Source organism: Diplotaxodon limnothrissa, linkage group LG15, assembly GCF_057381915.1.
Source record: "Diplotaxodon limnothrissa isolate DT_005_m linkage group LG15, D_limnothrissa_male_GT1.1, whole genome shotgun sequence".
Taxonomy (NCBI): Eukaryota; Metazoa; Chordata; class Actinopteri; order Cichliformes; family Cichlidae; genus Diplotaxodon; species Diplotaxodon limnothrissa.
Window position 1 is genome coordinate 40,026,761 of NC_140610.1, and position 25,570 is coordinate 40,052,330.

Here is a 25,570-nt window from a genome sequence, read left to right on the forward strand (position 1 = left end):
TGAAAAGAGCTGTGGCTGACCCACAAAGTCCACGAAGAGCGATCCCTCTGGTTCCAAGAAAGAAAAAATACAAGTAATTGACAGAGATTAGCCCTCACCTGCTATGGTGTGATGTAGGCTGAACTTGGGACACTGAAAACTCGACGTGTCGGAGAATGAAGCGAGCCGAGGTCGGTCTACGCATTTGCTTCACTGCATTAATATTTCAACATCAGTTAGTGATTTGGGAGTTACTGCGTTAAATACTGTACACTACTTGGTGTACTTGATGCTCTTGTTTTTAAGTTTGTTAAACACATAAACTGAAACTGTAAATATATAAACAATAAACCTAAATCAAACGTCAACACTGCAATTTTTTCTCTCCACAGAAATAAAAGATGCTTCTCATGTGACATCATTATTGCACTGCTCAAGAGCTGTCTGCCACATTGGATGCAGTTGCTAGGGAAACATATATTCCCCAACGAGTTGGCAGCTGACTCCTGGAAGTGGCTGGCTCTTGCTGTGTGAGCTCTGTTTCATAGAAGGAAACGCACCAAAAACCTCACAGTGATTGCTTTGGTTGCTCGCAGATTTCCACAGTTGCCCGTACTTACATGATGCTGTCTGCAAACACTCGCTAACTACTAGCAGAGCTGCAGTAAAATCTGGAAAAGTGTGGCGCACCTTTCATGTTGTCACTGCAGCTCAGGCCAATATGCTACCAGCCAAAGCAATTCCAAGGTTTTTGCCAACCAGGAGAGGAATACAGTTTTCCCAAAGGTTCCCAGCCTGTGTGACTCGTGCTTTAGCAATTATTTTTCAAGCAACCACTCACAACTCCTTCACAGCTCCCTCACGACCGCTGGTTGCCACACACCAGTCTGTACGCCTGTGTGGCTGGGGTCTAAGTCACATCCAAACTAGCAAACAAGTTTATGCGTTTGTGGAACATGAAAGAGCAGTAAAATCCTTCTGCAGTGACGGGCTCAAATCCCACATGGACCTGTATACATTACATCATAATGTCATGTGTGTAGTACCGGAAAAAACAACCTCCTGTTAATACACTACTCTGTACGACTGTAATGCAGAGCTGTTTTCACTCATAATGGCGACCTGTGCTAAAACAACTTCCACAAACACCACATCTTGTTGGGTGGTGGGGTCCCCTTGGCCAGCAGGGGGCAAGATATCTGACTGCGGTCACAAAAGGGAACTGCCATAAAATGAAAACAGTTGTAGTATCAAGCCAGTGTAAACCTCAGTCGTCTGGTATAGGGGTGTTACAGTTCCCATGATAGATATAGACAGGTCCATCGCAGCGATAATACAACTGAAATATGTCTCCGTATCCGTGATCCCTCCACCAGGTGCACAGCTGCCGGTTCCAGCCACACGCCAAGGAGTAAAACAGTTCAGGATGCTCCATTCCGATCATGGTAAAGAAGTCTTGATCACCCAGGTGGCCTCTAAAGCGATACTGGTCTGCTAGTTTGGCCACATTGCTGGGCTCCAACAGCTTATTGTAAAGAGCCGAGGACCTCATAGCACCTAGGTCCAACAACATCACACCGCTGTTGAAGCCCGGGAGGCCGTCAGGAGGAGGTTCCCCGACTCTGGTCTGAGGGTTCTCCTTCCGGTACTGCCAGAAAGTGTGCCTGAGGAAAAAAGAAGAGGTGCCAGAATAAGGATGGGTCTGCATGTCGAAGTGCATTTGGGCAAAATGTGTGTAACAGTCAAAACACTAGGTTGAATATGAAGGGTTGGAGGTAAGGGAAAGTTGCCTTTTTTCAGACTGATGAATAAACTGATGACTTCATTTGAAGAAGAAACATAAGTAGTCATGACCTTTTGTTTCTTTCCCTCATGCATTTGTCAGGAAAACTATTGCTGTGGTTTAGGCGTCCCTATCAAATTTAGGGAGATCAGGATTTTTATGCTGCTGCTTGTACCATTTTTATTTTTAGGGAGTGGGGGTGGGGATGAAGTGTTTGCTTCAAGAAAGTACAAAATGCTCCTTCTGTGTACTGACAGCTGGTGCGAAGATGTTTCGTGCCAACTGAAGACGAGGATGAATGGAAATGTGCTCTTACTTGCTTGCTTGTGCACACGTACACACAGATACAGCTTATTCTTAGTTTGGGCCACAGAGGAGGAAAGCTACAGTAGATGAAATAGTAACGCAGAAACAGAAAACAAAATTAACCACTCATTTAATTTCTGCTCTGCTGACTTTTTGGATAAATAAATGCATGTGAGCGGCAAAAAAATGAAAAAGAATAAATAAAAATCACACACAGTATGCATTTGTCTTTCTCTGTGTGTGTGCAGTTTGATCAAATCTTGTGGGAGCAGGAGATTCTGAGTCACACTTTTGTATTATTGCTGACCTATATTTGGCAGCTGTAGCTTATCCTCACAGTTTTATAGAGTGTGGTGGTTAGTGACTGGGGACTTGGGGCCCCTGTGGAGTATTTATCATTTTAAAGACATTCACTGTGTCTACGTGCACTGCACGATGTACGTGCACTGAGATGCATCCAGAGTAAACATGGTGAAGTCAGGGAACATTTACTTTTCTGTTTTGCTGCTCTGAGGGAGTAAGTAAGTAAGTAAGCACTGAGTAAAATACATTAAGAACAATAAATTGCATTTTCTTCAGCATCATGATGGCCAGTAATGTATGACTTCTATCTTACTAGTTACAGACATGACAAATAAGGCAACAGGACACCGTCCTTTTTTTGGACAAAAATGCATTCCAGAGTTTATGTGAAGCTAATATTAGTCAAAATTTCCCTGTTCTTAGCTGTCAGCAAAGAACAAGAAACTGAGGGTAGACAGCAGGGTCAGAAGCTGGCAAACACCATGAAAGCATAGATCCATTCTGCGTAGTGTTAACGATTCGGTGGTGGCGGCGTACGCATCTTTTGATGGCTGCTTCCAGCAGAATAACGTGCCACATGTCACAAAACATCTCAAACTGGTTTCTTGAACGTGACAGTGAGTTCACTGCACTCAAATGACCTCTACAGTCACCAGATCTCAGTCCAGCAGGGTACCTTTGGGATGTGGGGGAACAGGAAATTCGCATCATGGACGTGTAGCCAACCAATCTGCAGCAACTGTGCGATGCAATCATGTCAACGTGGGAGAAAAAAAAAATCTCTGAGGAATATTTTTAAGCATCCAAGCACCTTTTAGAATCTATGATACGCAATGTTAATGGAGTCTAACCGGGCACTGGCAAGGCATATTCCCAAGAAAAGCCCTTTAAACTTTAATGAAACGTTCCGCTCTACGTTTGGAGAAGGTTAGAAAACTGAGCAAATAATAGAGAATGGCTCTCCATGCTGTGACACAAAGACTTTCTCTGGCTTTGTACCAGCACACTCACACCACATTCACTCAAAGTGAGCAAATAAGCTCACTAGCTCAGATTAGGGCTCATACTCTTCACACCTCCGTCCTCTCCTGCCTTGAATTTTCACTGCCAACCTTTCAAATCAAGTGTCTCTCTCACTTGTGAAAGAATGAAAAGCAGTAGCTGGTGACAAGGGCAGTCTGTGCTGCCATCCCCTCCAAATGCATGCTTCTGCTTCTTCAGAATATGAAACAGCCTGGTTTCTGATAACTGCAAAAAATGTGCTAACCGACAGAAGGGAGTCTGGGCTGTGCAAATGAAAAGTCCGGCCCTTTTCGTCTGTAGTTGGGATACACAAAAACACATTAAAATTCCAGGATGGATGCAAAAGAGACGCTTTAATAGAAGAGATGATAAAGAGCTTAATTTTAGAATAGAGTCATTAAAAAGCATGATTAAAGTCATTTAACACCGTCATGTTAAACAATGTTTGGCAATTCTGTTGACTGAATGAAGGCATCATGGTAGACTCGCTGTTCTTGATGATGATGCTGACCGCCAGATGCAAAATCTAATTTTATTAAGATCAATGACAAAGTGTCTCAGTGTCCGTGCTACATTAGTCATTATTTCATATTAAGCATTCGGTATCATCTTACAGCAAAAAGGGGAAACATGTGGGATGCATCACACAATGGAGCCTCAAAACACAAAGCTTAAAGAGAGCAATTTCCTCGCTGCTCATTGTGTGCGCCCGTGGCTGTGACACTTATGTAAGCATGTCTCCGGGGTTTTAAAACATTACGACGACAGCTGCAAGGGAAGAGGCACGGGGCATTTCTTCCAATAATGAACTTTTCAGGGGCAGGATGTGCTCTCAGTGTGGCTGGTGGGAGGATGTATTCTCCTGCATAATGCTCGGTCCATTAGCACCAAAACGCAGTGTGAGCTGAGAGCCCTCTCTCTGCTCGGCACAGGAAAAGAGGACGTGCACTCTGCCTCGCTAATAGCAAGTCTCAAAAATTTAAATATTATCAAGTCCATTAGCTAGAGGCCAATTAACAGGACAGCATGCAGAGATAACAAACAGATAACGGATAGGCTTCTCCAATGTTCACTCAGTCTGGGTTAAATGTAATTAAATAAAAGGCTTCTTTCTTTTGGGGTGCAGAGTCAGTGCTACTTATTTAATTTGGATCATGCATCCTGACATTACACTGGTCCTGACCTGTCGCTGCAATTGGAACAAAAACAAATCCTCGAAACAAAAAAAGAGAAAGAAAAACAATAAAAACTTGAATCTCTGTATTTTCTATTGATCTCAGCCAGTGGCTTCAGCAATATCCTCCAGAATTTCAGTGACGCAAAAGCTAACCGCTGTCAACACTTTCAAATTTCCTTTAAAAAGGAAAGAGGAGAAAAATCAATTGCAGCTCGGGGAATGTGCTTTTAACCCCCACAAACTGCAAGAGTGAGTGAGTCACATGTCAGTGCAGAGACAGACACTGAGCTTAATGTGGAAAAACTTAAGTTGATATACGATTTCTTGGTATTCTGCTGCTGAATAAGCCTGTCCAGGCCCACAGGAGGACATTAGTGGGGATTCCCAGTGTTGGTAAACCACTGGGAAGAACAGAGACACCAGATTTACTGATTAGCATGCACACACAAACACTGCTTTTCCACTGATGGCACTTCTCCAACACACATGACAAGCAAGCATCAATCAAATCCTGAGAGCAAACAAAGCATTACAAACAACATATAAATGTGGCCGTAGAAACGCATTCGCTACAGAGGAATTTAACTTTGGTTGGCGTGAGTTATTAGGGGTTAGTGATAAGATTAATGCACAGGCATTGCAGAGAAGACGATATTAATATCACACTTGTCGCCTTCAATATCACGTGCACTTGAAATCTTAATCTGTAACTTCACGTTGACAAGATTTCCTGTACTTTATCATACACAAGCACTCTGTGTACGATGTGTAAGCCATGTCTAAAGAAAAGCCTGAGAAATTGCTGGAAAAAATTGGTAAATGGACTGATTCTTATATAGCGCTTTTCTACTCTCACGGAGCACTCAAAGCGCTCTATACAACATGCCTCATTCACCAAATCACACCCATTCTCACAAGCACTTTATCTACACTTAGTGCTTTCTAACGACATTCATACTCCGATGGATGCATCGGAGAGCAAGTTGGGGTTAGTATCTTGCCCAAGGATACTTGACATGCAGACTGGAGGAGCCAGGAACCGAACCACCAACCTTCCGATCAGTAGGTGACCTGCTCTACCTCCTGTCTACAGCCACCTTAGTGAAGTGTTTAAAAATAGTGCAAAGAAAGCAAACCTGTGACTTGTTATCCTTATTTGGCTTCTTTCTAAAATTAAACACTTTTTGATTAATTGTTTTATTAGCACACAATCTTCAAGAGCCCACAGGAAACCACCTGCCCGTGTTTGTACCAGTATAGCAGCTGCTCCTGCATGAAACTTCCCACCTGGACTTGGCTCATTGAGTCTCACTATCTCACACACACAGACATCGACACAAACACACAAGCACACACACAGTGACGTCCTGTTTTGATGCTGCACTGGAGTGGAAAACAGTGAAGTAGTCTAAACGGACCTGGTGTGTTTGTTTTATTATCTTGGAGAAAACTGGGAAAAAAAATCAGCTGAGGAACAAAGAGCCTGAAAATCGGGGGCCCTTGTTTACCTGTGTGTACACACACACACACACACACACACACACACACACAATGACTAAATCAGTGTACAGAGCTTGATGTGAATCTTCACAGAAATATAATTACCCTTTGCAGAAACACAGACCTCAACAACTGTGATTGGTCAGTTTGATAGTAATATGCAGTAGTGCAGCAGCAGCAGCAGTGATTAGCACAAAGCTTGTACCTTTCTGAAACAAAGTAATTATAGGCTTGCTTGCTCATTAGGCTATGCAACAGCTGGTATTTCGTCAATGTATCCATGCATTTGTCAGGTTTTCCTATCACTGTGTATACACTGAAGTCTTCTCTCCTTCATATGTTCCACTAAAAGTAACCATTTTTAAGATTTATTAGCGTGCAGCTCAGTTTCACTTCTGTGGGTGCAGACACCAGTGAGTACGTTAAATACTGGCAACCCCTCATAAGTATGGCAATGCAGCTACCCATCACCCTCCCAGCAGACACACTTACTATGTTGGTTTGTTCTCAAGTTATTGCATTCACAACAGTTTCAGAAAACTTACTCTGACCTTGAGGTCGAGGTCACTGAGATTCAAACTCATCCAAGGTTTCGAATAGATGCACCTATGAGCCTTTCATTCATAAAGTTCAGAAATGCAACGGTAAGAAAGCCAATAAAGGAATGCTGAAAAGACTGAGAACCTGACCAGACATCTGTTACCACATCTGCTTATTTTAACGCCTTTGTATGTTAATAAAATATAATGAGCATTTAAGGCAGTGTTTTAAAAACATGTTTGCAGAGCCGAGGATGACGGGAGGAAAGAGATTCAATCTGGAGCGCCACATCGGAGCGCTGGATCCTCATGTCCAAGAGGATTTAATAAATTTCCACTGCCTAACGAGGGCACTCAGAGTTTTGTACTGTATGAATCAAACTGGCGTGTTGCTGGATTCTGAGTGTGAGTGATGAACAGTTTGTTTACTCCTGGCAGTTCTGAGAGAGAGACAGGAGATAAATATGAATTGCAGGACGAGAGCACTTCTTAACAGGTGACTCATCGTGGTTCCTGCCAAATCCTCAATTATTATTCTGGCATGAGAGACTCAAAACAACATTTTCACCATAGTTGTCATAACTTGGCCTTCTAAGTCTGACCTCATAGTTATGCCACTTGCAGAATCTCATTTTAAGCCAGTTATAAATCTGACTTATAAATCGGAGCAAGTGTAAAGTCACAATCTAGGACATTCCTCTATCAGCAGGTTTGACAACACAGCTTGTAACACTGACATCATCTCATAAACTTTACAACAAACCAGATTTTAGATCGGACAGAGTATTTAGGGACAGTCCGCCAGACCTCTAAACCATTTGACTAACGTAGTAAAGGCCTGTTACCACATGTGGAGCCCTTTTCACTGTAAAAACTCTCCAAAAATTTCCATTTGAATTTCTGTATACGGGTGCTTTCAAAAGGACCCCTGCTGGTTTGACTGATTGTTTTATTCCCAGTGAAAAACGCTTCTTTTTCCTTCTCCACAAAGATTTTTTTCTTGTATTTGTTTTTTAAATCGTTTTCTGAATCTTCGCTGTGAAGTGACAACAATTATTTATGAACTGTGTTATTTCTCTTCAGTTCACCTGCTGTTTCTTGTGTATCTCATTGGACTGTCAATCAGTGGGTTTAGTTTTCAGATTTCAGTGTTGGGGAATTTGTCTTTTCTTCATAGTTGGAGAAAAGATAAATGACATATTAGTACCAAGCCTTGCTGAATGGCGAAACATGCTTCTAGAAACAAATCTATTAACGTGAACCTTTAAATCGAGGTATAGTTAAGACCTGGGTAGCCGGTCTGATTGGTTCAGCTGAGGTAAAGTCCAATACACCCTTAATAAATACCAGATATGCAACAAGTGCTCGAGGTTCAAGTTTCAAGTCCAGATGACAATATGAAAATAATAAACTAGCAACACTACTTGGAAACGATGCAAATAAGTTAAGCGCATTAGGATGATGCTGGCACGACAGAGGTGAAATATGAGTCTCTGCAGATATGAGAGCCTCATTTCCCCTCAAAGCATTTCCCCTTAAACTGTGTTTGTCTCCAGTAAATGAAGTTAATTTCTTCCATAGCTGCCAAACACATAACAGAGATGTCTTTTTCCAAAACCCTGAAAAGGATGCAGTTTCATAAATCAAATTCAAATTAATTTCAGATTCTGCAGGAATTTCGCCTCATGTCGATATTTCACAATCCCAGCGTTTCATTTCGCATGAAAATCCTGAAACTACAATCAGAAAGGCTGCTTAATTTCCTGTTACAGGCTGCATTGCAACTTTTTCATTTGTGCTTGTATCTGAGAAAGACACACAGCGTTTAGGTTCCTGTGAATCAGTCTGGACACCAGACCTCTGATGTTCCTTCTCACTTAGCAACTGTGAGAGACACCAACTGTGAGCATGCATGTGAGGCGCAAAAAGGCTGAAATCCATCTGGGGTCAACAAGAGCGACTGAGATTTGTACAGCGTTTCAACTGGTTATTAATATTTCATTAAAAATGTGGTATGTACACTTACACCACTTACAAACGTATGTATGCACGATCCCGATCAATTCAAGGGTTGCTTGTCACCTTCAGGGACTTTATACTTCATTTGACAGAAGAATTAGCAGATGAAGATGAACTTCCTGCTTCCTGTCTTCTCTCTCTACTTTCTATTTCTCTCCCTTTCCCTTACTTTTTGTCAGGCCAGTGGATTAAATCATGTTAATGTCACACTATCGGTCGAAAGTGGTACTGGTGACCAAAACACATATAAAACAGACATTGATATGTATCCATACGTGTCCACATCTCCTCAGATCTGACATGGTCTGCCCACATTCAGGTCCAGTCCGAAAAGGCTAGGCAGCGCCTGTACCACCTCCGACAACTGAGGAAGTTTGGGGTCTCGTTGCTTTCTGTATGACTTTATCAGTGTCTCACATTATTGTTGAAGAGTTTTGGTCCACTCCTCTTGACGGTGCCCTTTCAGTTCATTGAGGTTTACCTGCATTTGTTTATGCGCTGCTCTCTTTTGGTCCCAACACACTATTTCAGCCAGGTTCAACTTAACATGAAATAAAAAAATAATAAAATAGTTTGGAACATTCCTATGCACCTCTGGGTTTTTGTCACAGCCGTGCGGCCCGGGATTCGAACCCGGGACCTCTCACACTCTCATCTATCCAAACGACATTATTCCAGATGTCTTGTGGTCCATTTAGATGCAGCTTTGCAAACCTACGCCGTGCTGCCGTGTTGTTTTTATAATAATAATAATAATAATAATAATAATAATAATAATAATGGATTGGATTTATATAGCGCTTTTCAAGGCACCCAAAACGCTTTGCAATGCCACTATCGAACCGGCGACCTTCCGGTTACAGATGTGCTTCCCAAGCCCCTGAGCCACGGTCGCCCCATTTTAGCAAGAAGAAGCTTTCCTTTTGCAACCCATCCAAACAAGCCACACTAATCTAACATGTTGAATGAGGCCTGTAGAGTCTGAGATGCAGCTCTGGGATTTTTGCAGTTTCATGAGCATCGTGGTCTCACCTCGGGGTGAATTTGCTGGCACGTCCACTCCTGGGAAGGAGTGTTAAATGCTTTGCACTTGAGAATAGTCATTCTCGCTGTAGAATAATGGATGAATTGTTTGGAACTGGCCTTATGACCCTTCCCAGATTGATGAGCAGCAACAATTGCTTCTCTAACATCACTGCTGACGTCTTTCCTCACTGGCACTGTGTTAAAGACACACCTGAACGCTCCAGACCAGAAAACTGACAAAACTTCTCAATTAATCAAGTGCACTTAGCCGTTTATGACCTTCTTATATGCTCTTTGTTAAATACATACTGACACAATATAGTATATGCTGTGTGCCACTGTTAATCTGAGGCTGTAGTTATCACATTTTTAGACCTGCTAGGAACAGATGAATTTCTTTATTACATTCAGACATACAAAACCTTTGAATTGAAAGAGGGTGTAATTTGTTTTTGTCAGACTGACACCTGAATTTTACTTTGGCACAATTTAAAAACAAAGTGAGGATGCTTTCTCGCCAAAAGTCAAAGCCCAGCAGTCGAGTCTCTCCTCATGACAGATGGTAGCCTTTGATCTAGCCTGAGCCGGAAATTATACTGACGTATTGAGCGAACACTTGAAAGCAAGAGCGCCGAAGTTAAAAGCAGAGAGCCTCACTTTTATTCATGTGCATGTCAAGATGCAGCAGACTGGTGTCAGTCTGAAGCTTCCAACGACTGGCAGGTTCAGATTTCCCTAGTAGGTGCTCTGTAGGTCTGCACTGCTTACCTGTATACTGGCTGCATCTCTCTGGTGATCCCTATAACTGCTCCTGGAGGAAACCGGTGAAACTCCTGAAAAAGGTCCCTGATGTTGGTCCTGTACTTCAGGTCCAAGTCAAGCTGCACTATGCGCGTCAGACCTGAAATGGAAACACAGAGGATAAATGCAGAGACTAAGTTGAACAGATAATGGAAATAGATTGTCTATTTTAAAAATGATCCCAAGAAAATGTACTTCTGAGTAAAATCTCCCTGAAGGATCCATTTCCGTGACCACTAGCACATCATTCAGCTTGGATAACAACATTTAGTGAGAGAACTGGCCCTTCCAGGAATACCGAGTTAGAGGAAATAAGAGCAGACACTGACAGAGGTTTTGCTCCGAGGTGGCTCGTTTGGCCTCTCTCTGTGCAATGTTAGCACTGACCTAGAAATGAGAAACATGCACGAGAAGAAAATGTGGAGAGGAATATGACGAAACGTGAACACAGTGGCGTAGCATGCAGAGTAAATGCTTAACACTGCATCTTGTGGTCTGGGAAAGAACCTGTAATAACAGTAACCAGGATATTCGAGCCCTCATCAGTTCATTGTTTCAGCTTCCTATATTATTCTGGTTGGCATAGTGATGAAAGGATGGGAAATGCTCAGGAATGAGGCACTGTGCTCACAACGTTATTATGAACTGATGAAAACTTGTGTCAACTTCGGATGTAAAGTCAACGATGAACACCTACAGGCTGTCGAGTTAACAACATCTAAAGCCGATGGACTGAAAAGATGTGGCGACTTTCTGAGATCCAGGACACTTCAGAACATCATTCTCGTTTTTAAATGTCTGGTGATTAAATGTCTCCTCAGTCTTACTAATGCGGTCGTACAATGAAAGACAGTGACCTTATTTATTTAATGTTGCTTAAGTCACTAGAAAAACTCAGCTAGGTCACACATAAACATATTTAAGTGCTTCTGTCTGTTAAAACAAGTGACGTGAAAAGACGATGGCTCAGCAGTGCGGCAGCAACCTGTTTTCTGTGCTCTCCAAACAAGGAAGCTGCACATCACAATGCCCGAATGTGCTGTGGCAACACAGAGGGGCTAGGAAGCGTAATCTCTGCGTGGTCAGCGCTGTTTGTTTGTACTAACATGGCTTAACGAGCGTGAGTGTAACAGGAAGAGGGCCTTCAGTTCTTACAACATTGTAATGTGGTGGGTTTGATGTTGGACCAATAACTCAACACAAAGTCCTCTAAAGGTGAAAGCGGAGCTGCATGTTTTCAAATCAACATTTATCTTTTTGCATTTTTGAGTAATGATAACACAAAGAACCCTGTTGCAGCTCCTACATTGCTGTACGTCTTTATATTATTATCGTATATTATTATCTAGAGCAGGGCGATATGACCAAAAATATTTATCACGATATACATTTGAAAATTTGCGATAACGATATGACTGACGACATAATTGACACTAGACAAAATACTTTACAACTTCACAACTTTATTAGTGCAAACCCCCGCCCCCCCCCCCCCCAAAAAACATCAATGTATTTTCACTTAAACAAGCAGCTGTTCTTTATGTGCATTAAAGTTATATAAACATTTTACAGTGCAAATGCAAATTCCTCGCTGACAGTTTAACCAAAAGGCATTTCCAGTGGAAACTGGCCGACATATCCTCAGCATAACCATGTATAATATCCACAAAACTTAAAAAGAGGTTATATACACACACAATACGGTAATATTATGTTGAAGCACAGTACGTATCACTCCGCGAGGCTCCGCCTACGATAGCCATAATGCTCCGACAATCCATCAAGCGGTGCGACTTCGTAGCTTAGCAAAGTCGCACTAAAACATTTGACAGATTTTCGAGCGCCGTGTACATAAAATCGTTTCGAGGTCAGTAAACACGACCAGAATTCATACATAAGGCACACGGAATTATAAGGGGCTTTGTCGATTTCCAGAAAAATCAAAGGATTGATTTTAAATGCCCCGTATTTTCCAAACAACACGGTAATAACGACGGCCCGCTAGCATGCGCTACCAAAAATAGTGCTTTGTTGTGTATCTGACGGACGAAAGTTAAACCAGTTCCACACCAGTGAAGTTGCAGCATTTTTACAAACCAGTTCTGGTTCATCTGTTTCATTCAACGAGCCGCTTTCGCCCTCCACATTCTCCGTTGCCGCCGTGCTTTTTCCGCCATGTGCGTATGAAAACAAAGGCACTGCGCATGTGCGTTTTACCCATATTCTATCGCGATATTTCATTTTCTTATCGTTGCCCAACATTATACCGGTATTACCGTGAACGGTATGATATGGCCCAGCCCTATTATTATCTTTAATTATTTATAATTATGCTTTCATCCTTCTTTTAATTAAATAAACTATGTTCTTGTGCTGATTTGTAATTCCTTTTTTCCTCCCCTAATTGTCATAGTGATTGTTGTTCTCACTTAGGTCAACATCTGTTGTGTTTAAATGTGCTACACAAATAAACTTGACATCGTCTTTTCCCCCCCCTCTACATCTAAACCTAAATGTATGGTTTATCCAACCAACATGGATTAAGTCCATGTTGGTCCCAAAGGCAGCTCTTGGGAAATAAAGAAACAGATCAAACTTTACTCATCTCATTCTTCTTGCTTCCTCCACTTCTGTACCATTGATTCATTAATGCTCAGATATTTGAAGTTTACACAGCTACATTCTCGCCTGAAAATATGTTAAAAGTTTTTTTGCGACCCAGAAAGAGAAATAAGAGTAATATTAAAACTAAGTAGCTGCCGCCATTGTTGGAGACTGGACTTGGCTAGGCCGCGCTATGAATACTGGGATATGGTTTTTCATTTTTGTTGTCCGGGTGGAAAATCAGGAGAAATTTTGGGAGAATGGTGGCTCCGGGAGATTTTCGTGAGGGGCACTGAAATTCGGGATTCTCCCGGAAAAATCAGGAGAGTTGGCATGTATGAGGAGCACATCATTATATACCAGCTAGCCCAACTTCAGTAACCCTACAAACGTCACTGCTGTTTAGTTTCCTGTCTTCATTTATGTTGGAAATGATAGCAGAGCTGTACGTTTGAACTGTTTCAGAAATCTCTCAGTCAGAACATGCTATATCATGTTTAGGTGGAAACTAGCGAGCTAACTTCCTGCTAACTTCTAACGCAGTTACATTTAATAAATTCTGTTTTCATGGATGCCTGGATGTTAAACTTAATTGTTACACCTGGTAAAGCAGCAACGCTGATCATTTTATTAAAGATGAAAGAATTTAGACAGTTTTTAATTCTCAGTGATGCCGCAGTGTTGATTTGACTTTGGGACCTGAAGAGACGGAGTTTAGGACCCAGATGGCTCTGCCAGGCTCCTGACTACTGTAGCCGTAATCCTCTAAGCCATGCGGCTTCATAGCTCACCAAAGTCGTACCAAAACATTTTTGACAGATTTTTTTAACGCTGTGTACCACATAAAATCGATTCGACGTCAGTAAGCACAACCAGAATTCATACATAAGGCACACTGTCGATTTTGGAGAAAATTACAGGATTTTAAGTTCGCCTTATAGCCCCAAAAATAGGGTACTTCACGTTTGAAAGCGGTCAGTGTACACATAAGTCAAAACTTCAATGAAACTTTTATGTGCATTTGCTTAGTTTGATTTAGAGATGAGGACGAGATTTGTTGTATTTTTGTTGAAAACCTCTCTTAATTATTAAATTAATTAATTTCTTAAACTTGTATGTACTAATCTCCAAACAGACTGAAGGCATCTTTAACGGTATCTTTATGTCTAAGATATGAAACATAAATTAAACGCACTCATATAAAAATAGTAGGAAACTTCTACATTGTTTGTTTATTTCAATTTAATTTTCTCTACATAAATAATCTTTTGAAAAGAATCCATCCCCGTGTGATCAAAATACAAAACTCTTTTCCCCCCCCAAACAGTTAAACAAAAAAATATTGTTATGTGGAAAATATGTGAGTTGAGGTCAATCTGGGCCAGGTGTGTGGGTGCTGCTTTCACTTATTTACTGCAGGAATAATGTCATTAGTGTGGCTTAGAGCCTGCCTGAGGCTCTGGTCAGATCTGGTCAAACTCAGGCACAGCAACAAAACAACAGAGACATTGTTACCTAACATGATATATATTTATTTATTTTTAAAGTAAGAAAGTGGGTCAACCTCATTAAGCTGTAATAATAGCCTTGATGTTAGTCTATTCGTATGAGACGCTGTTTTCTGCTTTTACCAAGATTCACTAGAAAATGCCACCAAAAGTACGTTTCCTGATTCAATATAAACGGTTTACTCCAAACAACGAGGTCCTACAGTCACAAACAATAAAAATAAAATGGAAAAACAGGACAACAGAAAGCAGCTGTACTGCGTTCACAAACTTCATTAAGTCTAAGTGACAGTATTTTAGGCTTGCAAACGGCAAAACTGTAGACTTGAAACAAATTCCTGAAAGTTACTCTCTGCCAGTATGACGCTAATAAGGTTAACATGTTAGCTAGATTGATGAACTCAAACCTTAACCCGTGCTGAGGATACTCAAGTCAGTTACTTGAACACAGAGTTTCTGGTGTTGTTCAGTGTGATAATACAACCAGCTAGGCTCCACCTGGGTTCAATTAAGACGCCTTCAAGACACCAAACAATTCACTGAAACTGAGCAGCATTATTACAAATCAGAAAACCTGCACACATTAAAATGTGTGATTTCACTGGCAGGTAGGTATACAGACACAACCTTAACCCTACTAAAACTGTCATCGATATGTGTGACCCTGTGTCAGGTCTTTGCTAGATTTTTACATGTTTCTTAATGACATGACTTTCAGATACTGTTCATCTGGTGTAGGTCGTTTTTCGGGCTTGCCGCTTCTTTTATTCTCCCCTTGTCCAGTTTCCTCAAATTTTTTAAGGACACATTGTACAACACGCTGAGATGTGCCAGGTTTTTGGCTGAGAGCTCGTTGGGAGTTACCTTGTTGGTGCAAAAATACCAGTTTAAGCCTGTCAAACTGTGTTATCGTTTTCAATTGTTATAGATTCAACTAAAGAAATGGGGAGGAAAAGATGTGTTCTTGCAATAGGCTGCTGCCTAAAACAAAGAAAAACTGGAAAACCATCTCTCAAGACCACTTGAAAAAAATGACATCTGGCATCTTGGAAGCAAAATATAAGCAAATGAGAGGTGACTCAAAATCACAGTTTTCAACAAAACCGCTGCTTCTTCCTGGGATTCAGTTATCATCTTTGTCACTTTTTCAAAGCGGTTCGCACATTAACAGTGTCACTTTAACCCTGTGTGGAAAACAAAAGACGAGGTCGCAGCAGAGACTCAAGTAGCAGCACGTTTACCTCTCGAGGGGACACAAAAGCACGTAACACCTTTCCCCTAAACAGAACAAGTGTTTAGGAACCTTGTCATTAATTAACAGCTTTCCATTGTGCAATTTTATTTCTCGCCTATTCTCAAAGGACAGAGAATACATAGATCTGTTTTCAAGACATTTAATGACCTGCATGCTACACTTACATGGTTTTGATGTCCTCATGAATTCTTTATGTTATGCTACTCTACTGTAGCATCAGTGTGGCGTAACCTGTACCTAAATTAATAAAAATTAACATAAGGACCTCAAAAACATTTTGCATTTCTCATATGCGCTGATGAAACATTTTCATATTCAGACTGTGTACAGGAAAGCGTAACAGTGCTGACAATTTCCTCCATGAATTCTCTTTTGAAAACAGCAACAAATCTGACAAAACGTCCATCCTTCACACTTGTGCCACTAATCAGAAGCTTCTTTGTCTGCTGCTTATCTCACCCAGTGATGAGAGAAACAGTTACATCAAAGACTGGTGCCTAGAAAACAACCCTGCTGTAGCTTTGTGCATCACATACTCTCACCCCCACCTGTCCCAAAACTACCACATTATGCCCTTTCTAGATAAAAGCATTCTTTAAATAGAAATGTGTGACCACGTGGGCACACAGAGCAGACGTGCAACACATGGTTGATCAATAAGCGCTTTAAGGACACGATCTCCAGCGAGATTTTATTTGTTATTTGAATTATTCGCTTTAAAGTTTGAGCAGTCTAACAATTAGACAGTTGGATGAACAACGTCTCTTAAAATTACTTAAAGGCTCATCTCTTCAAGCTTTCACCTGAACAACTGCCATCACCAACCATCAAGCTGAACACGCTTCAGCTTCATCCCTCTTGTTCATGTTAGGATAAATTTAAACTGGAATACGGAGTAACGTTGAAAACATTTGAAAAATGTAAGCTGTTCTCTATTGTTGATCTCTACTGCATGCCCCATGCTGCACATCCATTGAAGTGATCCACAACAGTGCACAACAGAAGAGATCTCTGCCCACAGTCAGCACCCACACAGGAGGCACCGGTATGGACAGTAATGACAGAGCACATCCTTCCTTCCTCACTCCCCAGGGCCTCTGCAGCATGCCACGTGCATGTGAGATACCTGCCCAACCTGCTTTTTTCCAGCTGCGCACCAGCAAATTAAAGAAGTGAGTGACTGAGTTTATTTAAAGCTCGGTACGCCAGAGAACTAACGCAGACTTTTCTGACATATCGTCACCCGTCAACAACAGCTTGCGGCTCTATATGTGAAACATGATCTGTTATGTACATTTCTCTCCTCAAGCAAAGGAACAGAGTAATAACTGAGGCGACGGTTGCTGTCAGATAGGATAAGAACTAAAGGGACTAAATGGGATAAAATGTTCCACGTCTTACTTTCAGGCATGATGTGATGCATAGCTACGGACAGAAAGAAGATGGCGTCGCTGTAATAGGCTCCGGAGCCAGCGCTGAAATGCTTCTGCATGGCTTCCACAATAGGGAAGAGCTTCTGAGTCAGAGCCACGACGTCATGAAACACCACCTGCAGGAAAATATGAACAAAATTGAGTCGTGAAAGAAAGCTGGGAAAATAATATCGTTTTCAACAACTGGTGCAGCTTGAGGCCACTGTCTGCATTGGACAGGTTTAGTGAGCTCATCACCTTTAACTTCCCCCGCTTACCGTGTCGGTAACTGTCTACTCAAATGTTTATGTCATACTGAAATCCATTTACAGCACACTAAGCTATTTGGACTAAATTATGACAAATACTTGAAGCAGTGAGCAATGCTGAGCTACGCACTGTGATAAGGATCAGGGGTGCATGGGATATTTTCTAAGCAGAAGATCTGGACTTGAGCTAATGTGAAGTAAAGTAATGAAGAACCTGCCTATTAGAATGACCCAATGAAGTAACGCTGACTCCACTATGGAAGTTCTGCTGAAATCTTTCAGTTTTGGTGATTTCAGTTCAGACGATGGCTGCAAACAGCTGCACCAGTCCACGACCCAAATTCCATTAGGTGCTGCCTTCTTATGCCCAAGTTTCCCTTCATGCTGCCTCTGCAAGCTTCAAATCCCACAACATCTTGTACAGTAGATATCTCTACAGATTAGGGCAAGAGGATTTTAAAAAAATACACTAAGTAGTGATTATCATTAAAGTGTTCTTGCAGGAGGAAAAATAAGTAAGTCGATTTGGGCTGGGCTACTTTCTGTTAAGGCCAGACACGTGTCAGTGTGGCGAAAAGAAGTCTTAACCCGTTGCAATTACCGGGACTTGTGCACTGCAGGGTTAGACGACGTGCATAGAGGTAGAATAGTAAGCAGAGACTTCAGATATCAGGTCCTTTTTTTCTCTCTTTAAAAAAAATGAAACAGGCTCCCAGTTTGGATTTAGGAAACAACACTCTCTTACAAGATTAGACTTAAAATGATCCTCTTTGATAGCAGATATAGTTAAGACTGCATCAGGTGACCCTGAACCATCCCTTAGTTATACTGCAACAGGCTTAGGAAGCTAGGGGACTTCCAACGAGCTACTGAGTGCTTCTTTACTCACCTCTTTTCTCTCTCTTTGTGTTTATACTTTTGCATTTTATCATGATTAATGATTAAATGATTCAATTAGCAATTTCAGCTCTCTCCCATGATGTCCCGTTAGAGGTTTCTTCCTGTTAAAAGGGAGTTTTTCCTTCCTATTGTTGCCAATTGCTTGCTCAGAGTCTCCCCTGATTGTTGGCGTTTTCTATTCTCTCTAATATTGTAGTCTCTTCACCCTACAATATAAAAAGCCTTGAGGCGACTGTTGTTGTGAGCTGACGATATAAATAAAACTGAAATCTTAAAGCTTCAGGCAGAACATTTCATCTGTCGATAACTTGCCGTTTTAAAGCTGAACAGAGCAAAACAAGGATAGGACTGAGCAAATAAATAATACATCCTAAGGTAGCCCTGCCCTAAAGCCTCCCCCATCATAATTTACAGTTACAATTACATTGAATACAACATGAAAGCATTGACTGAGACCTTAAATCTATCAGCATTCACTGAGGTCACAGATTAAAGGAGCTGTATGGTGTTTTTCCCACTAAAGGAATTAAAGGTTTAACTGTTTTCAACATACAGACGATATTTGATGACCTCCCCTGTACCCTTAAAGACGAGCTCTGACACCACAGCATACATCAAAGTTGTAGTTTTAGTCCATTAGTATAGTTTCTGGGTTTTCTCTCCGTTTTGGCCTCCTGTCCACACTGAGACGGCGTTTTGGCTGATGGAAAACGCAGCGTTTTGAAAACGCTCTTGAAAACGCATACATTTGGAAACGGTGCTTTCGCGTTGCAGTGTGGACAGCAAAAACGCAGACTTTCTAAAACATGATGCAGTCATGTGACCAATTAAACTAAGATAGCAGAGGGCGTTATACAGCAGTTGTTTAGCCCTATTAAAGATTAATATCAGTCTGTACGTGCTCCAGATAGCTTTTCTTCAAATTCTTTAATTCTCACTCGCTTTTGCAACTTTGTACTTTCGTGTTACTCGCAGCAACAACTCCACCTCATTGTTAGTCCATTTTAAAAACTCGCTGCTTTTCCTCGACATTCTGCCGCGACGCTTCAAAGAGCCGGAAAGTAAATAAGCGGCAGACAGAAATGAGGCAGGTCGAATCTTCTTGCGTTTCACACATTAGTGATGTGCGATACCACTGATTTCCTTTTCGATCCGATACCAAGTAAAATCCAGGGTGGTATCGATGATACTGATCCGATACCGATACTCTGTACAAACACTTAATGTTTCACTGTATTTAATAATACAATATATAAACTGCATTATGTAATTGTAATAATAATATAATAATATGGCATCATAATGATTACATTACTTGCTCTTATAGCTTAATGATGCAGAATAATCCTATAGAGATAAAAAACCTGAAGTTGTGCACTATTTGAGCATGTTGCCTGCCTGCAGCACTAAAGGACTCTGTGAGAGACGTCTGTCTCGCCCTATCAGCACCTGTCCCTGTCCACTCCTCCTCTTCGGTTCGCCTCCACATAAGCTCATCATATTCTGTGATATGATTTACTCTGAGGTGTTTGACGAGGTTAGTGGTGTTGCCACAATACGTCACTGTCAATGTGAACGCACAACTCTGAAAACGACTGAAAACAGTGTGGACGCGGAGCGTTTTCAAATCTATCCGGGCTAGTGTGGACGTAGCCTTAGAAGGCCGAGAGGCTTTCAGGAGGTAAAGAGTTAAGGGGTTAAATGTATTGTTCAGGTGGATTTGTGAAGAAAAGGAAAGAAAAAAGGTCATAAAACGTCCCAGGTAATCTATATTGGTACAGGGAAACCTTATCAATTCCCAGTGCAGGCTTATGTGAAAGTACTAAAATACTGTGTCCTGGTTTAATGAACAGTAGTTATTTTTGCAACACACCCAGTTCCAACTTTCAAAGCCCCAAAACTTCACACTGTTGTGTATGTTTATTCTGACACTCGGACTCATAAAATCTTACCTGTGGCACATAAATGGAAAGCCAGAGAGTTTTCACTTTTGTTTGACCGACAAAAACCAAGCAGAGAAACTCGAGCACATCATTCGAGCTCTGATGTTTTAAAATATCAGTTGATCGAGAATATTAGCAGTGAACTTGAAAGGCTGGACATGTTTGGCAGCCGCCGTGTTGCTTTTGAAGGCGTGCCAGGACTGAGCAAAAGTTCCTTTTTTGACTTCTGTGGCCTGACTTGAGCAGCGCTCCCTTCAGAGAGCACAGAGCTTGAAAAGATTCGGACTTTGCGCTTACTTAATGAGCAATAACATGTTTTTGAATGAAAAGCTAGAGAAATGATGAACATATGTAACATAAACATGGAGGATGGATGCTTACAAAGTGGATTTAATAATGTGGACACAAAAGTCTCTGTCAGTATGACATTAACTTCAGGAATATGAGACATTAACCTCGTCCTTGAACCTGAACTTTACAGGATAAATAGAAATCAGTGACCTCAAAAAGCCTTCTTGAGTTTTATTAAATCCATGTTATGAGTTGATCTTGTGTTTCCTAGATCCTCCTGAGCGACTTGTTATTGCCTTTTATGTCCTCTTATCAGCTGCAGAATACTAACACATTGTACAATGGCTCTGACACAAAAACACTGCCATTAGGACGCAGATATTAACCCAGGAATTATATCACAACACTGCTTAATTCCCGTGAGCTGTTAGCACTGCATGAGACACTGCTCAAGTGAGTTCCATGAAATATGGTTAGGGAGTAAAGTGCGTAACCTCTAGGCAGCGTGACTCTGCAGTCTCTCTGCTGCAAATGTCAAGTGGGCCATTTAATGTGCTGCTGCTGGGAAGCAATGTAGCCTAAAATACATACTCATCTAATCCTCGTGCTCCTTAAAGTTAAATCATTAACAGGAATGAGCCTCAAGATGAGCAGACAAGGATGTCAACACTGCCCTTGTCAGACCCCGAGGAGTCTCTGTCCCATCTAAACTGCTGGTATACGTTTCTGCCGCTGTCTCTAAGCAGGAGAGACAGCGGCTGTACTCGTGGCGGTGACGGCAGAAGGCAGTTTTATGATTCATGATCTAGAAACGTTTTGTTTTTTTTGTTTTTTTAAATCGCTGGTCTGGAATGATATTATGAGACTGATGAGAAAAAAAAACGACTTTGAATGTATGGAGCGTGTAGCTTGGATTAAAAAAACAACAACAACAACATAAAGCACTGTCAAGATGTGTTTACATCAGACTAAAGGTGAGAGGGCACTGCAGTACAGAAAGTACAGAAACGTCTTCACGTGAGAGCATACTGAGAGGAAACCAGGGGAGAGAGGAGCATGAAGCATACGTGGCAAGCCAGAGATGTTTGAGATAATTGCAGATTTGGGGAAGAGGTGGCTGGCCTGAAAATCTGTGCACAGCAGATGAACAGTATCTGAAAGTCATGTCTAAAAGGGAAAAAAACAAAGCAGAAAAGACCTGAAACAGGACCTGAGAGATGGATCTGGTGCTTAGTCGATCCATCTACTGTTTACTAAAGCCTGATCACAAACAGTCTCAGTGGAAGGGTGGCTGTAATGAAAGGAACAGGAGGAAAAGGCTGAAATACGTCAAATTACACAAGAACTGGACTGAAAACCAGGAGGTCAGGAGAGAGGTACAACAGTGGAGCTGCATTTCAAGCGAAGGTTTTGGGGATCTTGTCAAAAAGTGATGGAATCGTGAATGCAGAAAAGTGCAGTCAGACTTTGCTCCACCATTCAAAATCATCTGTGAAGTCTCAGATTGGCAACTTTAGTTTTCAGCGTGACAACGATCCCCAACACACTGCTAATGTAATAAAAGCAAACATGGAGAGAAAAACACATCAGTCATCGATTGGCCTCCGCAGAGCACAGACCTTAACATTATTGAAGCAGTGCGGGGTCATTTTGACAGGGAGCAGAACAAAGAAGAACTCTGAATGTCCTTTAGAAGCCTGAAGTCTACTTACAGAAATGGGCAGACAACTCACCCAAGTGATTTCAGGCTGCTTTGAAGATCGAACAAATACTGACTTTGAAGCTCATTAGAATTGTTTTTCCCCTTCTATGCTGTACTTCCATGTGTGTTTGCACATGTTTCAATGAATCCGTGCACCCATTTTCCTACCCAAATATGAAGATATGAGTGGTGGCTCAAGACTTTTGCACAAAACTGGATCTGTACAGTAAGAAGGACATAGAACTGTGACAGAAATAGTAAATGCAAAAGGAAAAGAAAATACCCACAAGTCAGGTTTAGCATTTCCGCACCAACACAGAGGAACTCTTGTCTGACCAAGTCCCTGCTAATGCTTTAAGCAAATATAACCAAAAATGGGTTTTTGACACAACATTTTTCTAATATCCATGCAGCAGTCCTCTGAGGACTTAGCTCTGCATAGTAAAACTTGTCCACTAGAAAAGTCTGAGTACGGTCTGATTGCAAAAGAATCATTTGAACGGGATCCGATCCAGCCTGCAGCCACTAAACTGCCAAGATCCCAAGCCGAGCAGATCCCTGACCAATCCCAGCAGGAATGCGATCAGCCTAAGATAAAAGAGCAGTGGAACATCCACAGCAGAGGTTTTATAAGATGAGACATTCCTGAGAAAGGAGGCCCTGCCTGTCGAGGAAGATCTGAAAAGGGAGATTGTAGTTTGTAAGCCAGTTTATGATGGTGTGCTCTGTGAGAAATACAAAACAGGAGAAAGTGGGTAAAATATGCATGTAACAGAAAGAGCACAAGAGGGGGGAAATAATCCTGTTTTTTGGCAGGAAGAACACAATAAGGGAGGGATATTCCCATGTGTGAGGCATCAGCTTGGCAGGAAAACACTGCCCCCCTGTGTTTCAACTGTAAATAGCAAGTACAGCCAATGTGTTTCTTAAACGGAAGGATTTTTGATTAAAAGGTCAAGTAGCTTCACAGGAAGCGCACCAGTTCTATTTAGTGATTAGTCAAGGTGTTACAAAAGTTAGACATTTCTATCAGAAGCTCCCTTTAAAAAAAAAAAAAAAAAAACCCTTCTCACTCATTCAGTGCAAAAATATAAATACCATCCCAGAAAGTGTGTGTGGATCATGAGCATTTTGGGCTCTAAAAATAGGATCTGCTACCCACAAGAAGAATTTACATAAACATATTTTTCCCTCCCCATTAGAAATAGAGATATCTTAGAAATATAAATCAAGCTGAACACAGTCTGTCAAGTGTTTAACTGCATAAATCACTTACTCCTTTGTTTTGTTATTAACAAACTAATATGTCAAAATAAATAGATACTTGGTCAGAAACACTAATAAATAAGTTAACGGCATTTACTGAAGTGAGTGTCGAGAAATACCTCGTATTTAAACGTTGTGTCAAGGAAAAGCTCCAGCAGCATCCTCTTGCCCAGTTCTTGGCTGGCCTGGTCACTCACAAAGTGGAGAACCAACACCTCTCCTTCCAAGAAGTGTCCGTGTTTTACCATGGACAGCATGGCCACTCGGAATTTATCCTGCAAGCTCCGGCTCTTGTCCACTTTGGTGAACATCATTAGCACGTGGTAATGTTGGTAACCAGCCTCACTGTCCGCTTTCCTGGACGTCAAAGCGTCGCCGTCTTCTTCTACACCTCGCTCTTCCCATCCTTGCTCCTTTGGCTCGTCCGGGTGCGAGAGCCTGGTGTCCACGGTGAGGTCTGCATCGTTTCTGTTGGTGTTGTGACTGGCCTGGGTCTGCTTGATCCTCTTTGTGGTGCTGGAGAAATTCTGTCTCTCTGAGCCAAAGTAGTAAAAAGCTACAACAGCGAGTGCAGCAGCCAGGAGAAGCACCAGCTGATAGGACCTGAATGTACTGATCCTACCCATGATTCTGGCTACTACCCTTAAGAAGCCCATAACTCCCTGCTGGCGTCATGAGAACGGGAGCGTGAGTGGGAAGATTTTCAGCATTTCATGATCTTTGATTTCATAGATTTTCCACATTCTCCTGCAAGAGTAACAAAAACAAACATCTGCTTTAGTTTTAAGCTTTGGCGTGGACCATGAAACTAAATATCACCTATCAGCCAAATCTAAGTGAAGCATTAAGATTGATGATCTATTCTGGCTAAGCCATTAAAAGATCTTATTTCCATGGTCTTATAAATTCATCTTTTAATGTTTTTCATTTTAATTAAATTTTTAATTATATAGCACCAAATCACAACAACAGTCGCCTCAAGGTGCTTGAGCACTGCTATTCCAATCCTGGGATATGCAGCAAGATCCAGAGTAGAGTCGTGTTGGGCGGCATTATTATATTTCAATAATATTAGCCCCCTGAAAAACTGACCATACCACAAACCACTGTTGTGCTTTAACTTTGTAATGCTCAAACTGAGGCTTGTCTTTCAATGTGACACAACAGTGCTGTCAGTTGAGAAAGCATCACGCCAAAAACAAACAAAATCAGTTTATAATTTAGAAAAAGAATTGTTTATGCCCACAAAGCAGGAGATGGATACACAAAGTTATCACAGTGTTTTCAACTGCGAAGAAACAGAAAAGTGAGAAGTTGCATCAAAAAATTCAAAGAGAGTCACAGAGTACAGAACAAGCCTGGCAGCCTGTGAAAGGTTTCAAAGACTCTGGAAAGAGAACAAGTGAGAGATGTGTCTAAAGACCCCAGAACAACTGCCAAGGCACGAGTGAATGACTTAGCCAAGTTGGGAATTGTATTCTCAAAGAAGAAAATCAGCAGAACCCTGCAAAGGAATTGGACTGCATGGTTGAAGATTAAGAAAAACTTGACTTCGGATGAACAGATATCCTTAAGACAGACTGAAGTGTACTAAGAATAACCCGAAGAAAGATTATGCATAGTAGAAGCGTGTCAGGTGAGAAGAAACTAGAGCACCGAAGTAAACATTACAGGCTGGTCTGCACAAAGCCTGTGGGTTGAACTGAAGACCAAAGTCCATGCCAAAAGACCATCAAAATCTAGAAACTCACCAAAGAGAAGAATAGGCTGGGATTGTTGAAAACTACAACACACTATTACCACCAAAAAAAAGACTATTATCATCAAAGGAGCTATTAATTTTGACCCCGGTAGTTGTTTGTTAAAGTAAGATCATGTAGACATCCCAAATAAAACTAGGGTGCTTGGAAAATCTGCTAAACATTCCTTGTCCTGTTTAACAGCACTTAGGAAATACTTAAAAA

The 25,570-nt window shown here is 41.4% G+C and overlaps 1 protein-coding gene across 1 annotated transcript; it reads right to left on the bottom strand.

Annotated features, from left to right (window-relative positions):
* xxylt1 (xyloside xylosyltransferase 1) lies at nt 1–24,342 on the bottom strand. Its single transcript, XM_085372744.1, has 4 exons — nt 23,726–24,342; nt 17,225–17,372; nt 10,424–10,556; nt 1–1,643 (listed from the first exon to the last, which is right to left on the bottom strand). The coding sequence occupies exons 1-4, from the start codon at nt 24,260–24,262 to the stop codon at nt 1,247–1,249; spliced, it is 1,215 nt and encodes a 404-aa protein (XP_085228870.1). The 5' UTR covers nt 24,263–24,342; the 3' UTR covers nt 1–1,246.
* Between the last annotated feature and the right edge of the window lie 1,228 nt (nt 24,343–25,570).

What these genes read in the sequence shown, in the direction of transcription:
- xxylt1 (XM_085372744.1), bottom strand. Translation starts at nt 24,262, where the DNA reads ATGGGCTTCTTAAGGGTAGTAGCCAGAATCATGGGTAGGATCAGTACA. An exon ending in ACACAACGTTTAAATACGAG is followed by an intron (nt 17,373 to 23,725) that starts GTATTTCTCGAC and finishes ATTTTCCTGCAG; the next exon opens with GTGGTGTTTCATGACGTCGT. An exon ending in GCATCACATCATGCCTGAAA is followed by an intron (nt 10,557 to 17,224) that starts GTAAGACGTGGA and finishes TTTCCATTTCAG; the next exon opens with GTCTGACGCGCATAGTGCAG.